This window comes from Astatotilapia calliptera, chromosome 11 (assembly GCF_964374335.1).
Source record: "Astatotilapia calliptera chromosome 11, fAstCal68.1, whole genome shotgun sequence".
Classification (NCBI taxonomy): domain Eukaryota; kingdom Metazoa; phylum Chordata; class Actinopteri; order Cichliformes; family Cichlidae; genus Astatotilapia; species Astatotilapia calliptera.
Window position 1 is genome coordinate 26203101 of NC_137432.1, and position 3445 is coordinate 26206545.

At 36.9% G+C, this 3445-nt stretch overlaps 1 protein-coding gene across 1 annotated transcript; it reads right to left on the reverse strand.

The window, feature by feature from the left end:
* Nucleotides 1–243: 243 nt before the first annotated feature.
* LOC113032675 (nectin-4-like) lies at nt 244–3049 on the reverse strand. The gene is made up of 8 exons (XM_026185704.2): nt 2920–3049; nt 2614–2694; nt 2444–2525; nt 1937–2281; nt 1510–1612; nt 1167–1201; nt 1023–1075; nt 244–873 (listed from the first exon to the last, which is right to left on the reverse strand). Exons 3-8 carry the CDS (start codon nt 2505–2507, stop codon nt 715–717), a joined length of 759 nt encoding a protein of 252 aa, XP_026041489.2. The 5' UTR covers nt 2508–2525; nt 2614–2694; nt 2920–3049; the 3' UTR covers nt 244–714.
* Nucleotides 3050–3445: the final 396 nt, after the last annotated feature.

Sequence of the window (3445 nt, forward strand, 5' to 3'; positions counted from 1 at the left end):
AATAAAGTCGTGGGTGGCAAACATAAGGCCCAGGGGCCTGAATCGAACCAGCGAACACTTAAATTTGGCCCACAGGACAGTTTCGGAAAATATCAAAAAGTGCATAGATTTTGAATTTCAACTTTGATACGATTTACAGCTTTTCCTATTGATAAAGACTGGCCACACCCATATTATACCAATGTAATTGCCAAAGAGGTAAACGATTAAACTATTATTAATGAGCCCACATTAAATGAACATATTTAGAATTTATAACATATTTTATAATTACAGGACAGCCTCAGTGAACTATCATAACTTTTTCTGTAATTTTAAACATTTATCATGTTGTTTTACTGGTTCAGCCATTTAAAGTGGATTCAGACCTGCGTGAAAGATACCAGCAATGACTGGCTGGATATTAAAGATCTCTGGTCGACACAACTTTGCATTTCTTTGTTGCAATTAGATGATTTTTTTTCTTATGCAGTGATAGAGCAGATGCTGCTCTATCACTGCATAAGTGATAGACTAGATCAAACACTGATAAGTCCTCTGACTTGCAGCCTGTGGGTGCTTTTCTAGCACATGCACACATGAAACCATGAGGCCAAAATATTCCTTTGGTTACGACTAAACACCTAAACAAGTGTTCATATTATCATCAGGCAATTTTTTATCACAATAACAAACTAAAGCAACACAAAAACACAACAGAAAATGATAAAAATGCTAAACGTAAACACACTCTGTGTCTGATTTGGGTTGACGAGAAACTATGACCTCGGAGTACGTGACGTCGTCAACATACACGCTCTCTCTGAGTTTGTAATTGGTTAAAGGAGAGGCATCTCTGGATGGTTTCACTTTGATGTCAGAGTACACCACATCCTGTGAACACATGTAAGAAAACATGATAATTGCTCTCTTGTAATTAAAAAAAACTATGGCAGGACAACAGCATAAATATAAATTAAATGTATCTGACCAAAACGTATTCATTCAAGTTCAAAAATGGACCCTCAAACCATGGAGCTCACCTGGTCTCTCTCAGTTGCAGATGATTGCGACTCTCTCTCTGGACCAGTCGTATCTGAAAGACATACATGTTTCGTTACAGAAAAATTAAAATAATTTAAGTATTTACAAAACCAATTAGTGGAAATTGTTGTGCATGTTCTTACCAATGACGAAACGAAACCCAGCGGAAGAATGGCGTCTGAGCAAACGAGACAAAAGTGATTTTGGTGATTTAGAAGAGAAGTTTGGTTTTTAGCTACAATTATAAGTTTTGATCAATCTGATGATTATAGTTTAATTGCTGTTTGGTCCGTGAAACAGCAATTAAACAGAAACAGCAAACAGCTTCCCAGAGTCTAAAGTTTCTTAAGTCTTAAAGTCTTGACCATAAAATGGATTTCCTTCCTTTATGGTGAATTTTGGCGACAAAGACGATGGATCCCTCAAATATGATTCAGTCAACAGTAGTCTCTATAATATAAATAACACACGAGAACATACACTCACCTTCTAATGCGGATGAAATAAAGCATGGCCACCATGATCGCTAACAGCAACAAGACAGCAGTCACTATAGCAAGAACTATTCCTGCTGACAGTGGTTTCGTTTCTGGCGGAATAAAGTATGATTATAGTCCACAACTCATTAACATCAAACTAACATTAAACCAGCCTACTAACAAAAACTAGCTTTCATGTTTTACAGTATAAACATTTTAACTAAACATGGAAACTTTAATCATGAGTAATATTAGATGTTGGTAAAAATTTCTGATGTTAAAATGAATACGACACAAAAGCAGAAAAAAGTTATTCAAACTGAATGTTTGGTTTGTGTCAGCCAAATTTTGAAGATTGAATTGAATAAATATGACCTCATATATAACATTAAATGTTGTTTTATATCAGTGTATAAAAGCAGTTACAGTCTTACCTCGAACAACAAGTTTGGTGGTTCCTTCAAATGTACCACTGGGAAAAGTGGAAATGCTGCAGATATAGGATCCTGCATCTTTCATTTCTAGAGCCTTAATTATCAACGAATGTTTATCAAACGCCACTCTCTCCTTCAGTGGACTCTCAGAAATATTCACTCCAAACATAGTGTTGAAAACAATGAGAGTGACTTTTCCTGTTCCTTCTTCATCCTGGAGAGCCCACTGAACCTGAGTAACATTGGTATGTGTTGGTCCTTGGATTAACTGACAGCTCAGGGTGACATCATTTCCAATGTATCCAGTCACTTCAGGTGAGACTTCGACTCTTTGTGCCACAAAAACTGCCAAAAGGTAAATGACGACAGAAAGATGAGGGGGAAGAGAGACGAAAATAGAAAAGAGATCAGGTTTCAAACTGGTATTTATTCATGATGTTTTCAAGCATTTCTAGCATAGCATGAGTGTTTTAGAAAATCTGGTAAAAACATAAAACTGGGTCTTACCTGGGAAAAATGTAATGTAAATTAGCTGAATCAGCAGGTGAGATCGTCCGTTGCACATTTTCATTGTACACAACAACAGGAACTAACAACACAGAAAAAGAAAACTTACAAATCATACAGGATCTCTGATTAGGTACGTCAGCTTTCAAGATAAACTCAAAGAAACTTACAGAGTTACAAACAGAGGGATCCGTAACCTTTTAGTTCAGTCCAAGGCTAAAACCTGGAGACTAGACTGAAATATTCGACCACTGAAAAAAAGAGTTTGCAAAGAGGAACATAGGCTGATTTAAGTTCTTAAATGCAGCAGTAAACAAAACGAGACATTTCCCATAAAACCACAGGCTCAAAATAACTCTGTTGACTAAGACGCAATGAAACTTGGGGTGGGTTGAAACTTTCCTTTTTTTAAAAATAAATGTATCTGCCTACAGCTATCCACCAGAAAAATATACATTCAAATAAAAAAAACTTACCCGTTAAGGGGAGAAAGAACGGCACAGCCACGTCAGAAACCAATTTGTCATCCATCAGAACTCTAACTGGAAATGTATTGTGTACCCGAACCATTACACAGTGATCTTTAACTTTGTGATTTTCAGCTCCTGTGTAGTGAGCATGATGTCAGGTTACTCCTCTCTGCCTCCTTTCATGTTCTGCTCAACGGGGACCTCGTGTGGTCAAATCAGGGTGATCTCAGTTAGATACTGAGCTATGCTGACTTTGTTTTATTGCCACATGAGAAAAATGCTGATAAAATGCTTAAACACATGTGCATTTAGCCAAATCCCAGTTTGAGCCTGTGGGAGCATTTTGAGGATGTAGGGCTCGAACTATTCCATTTTCTATTACATAAATGAAACATTTGCAGATGTAGAAATGTCCGCGCTTTCGTTCCACTTTATTTGAAGGAAGTTAACATCACTTTAACAATAAATATTAACTGCCGGACGTGGTAACATTGGTTGTTTTTTAGGGCACATACATATATGGATTTGCATG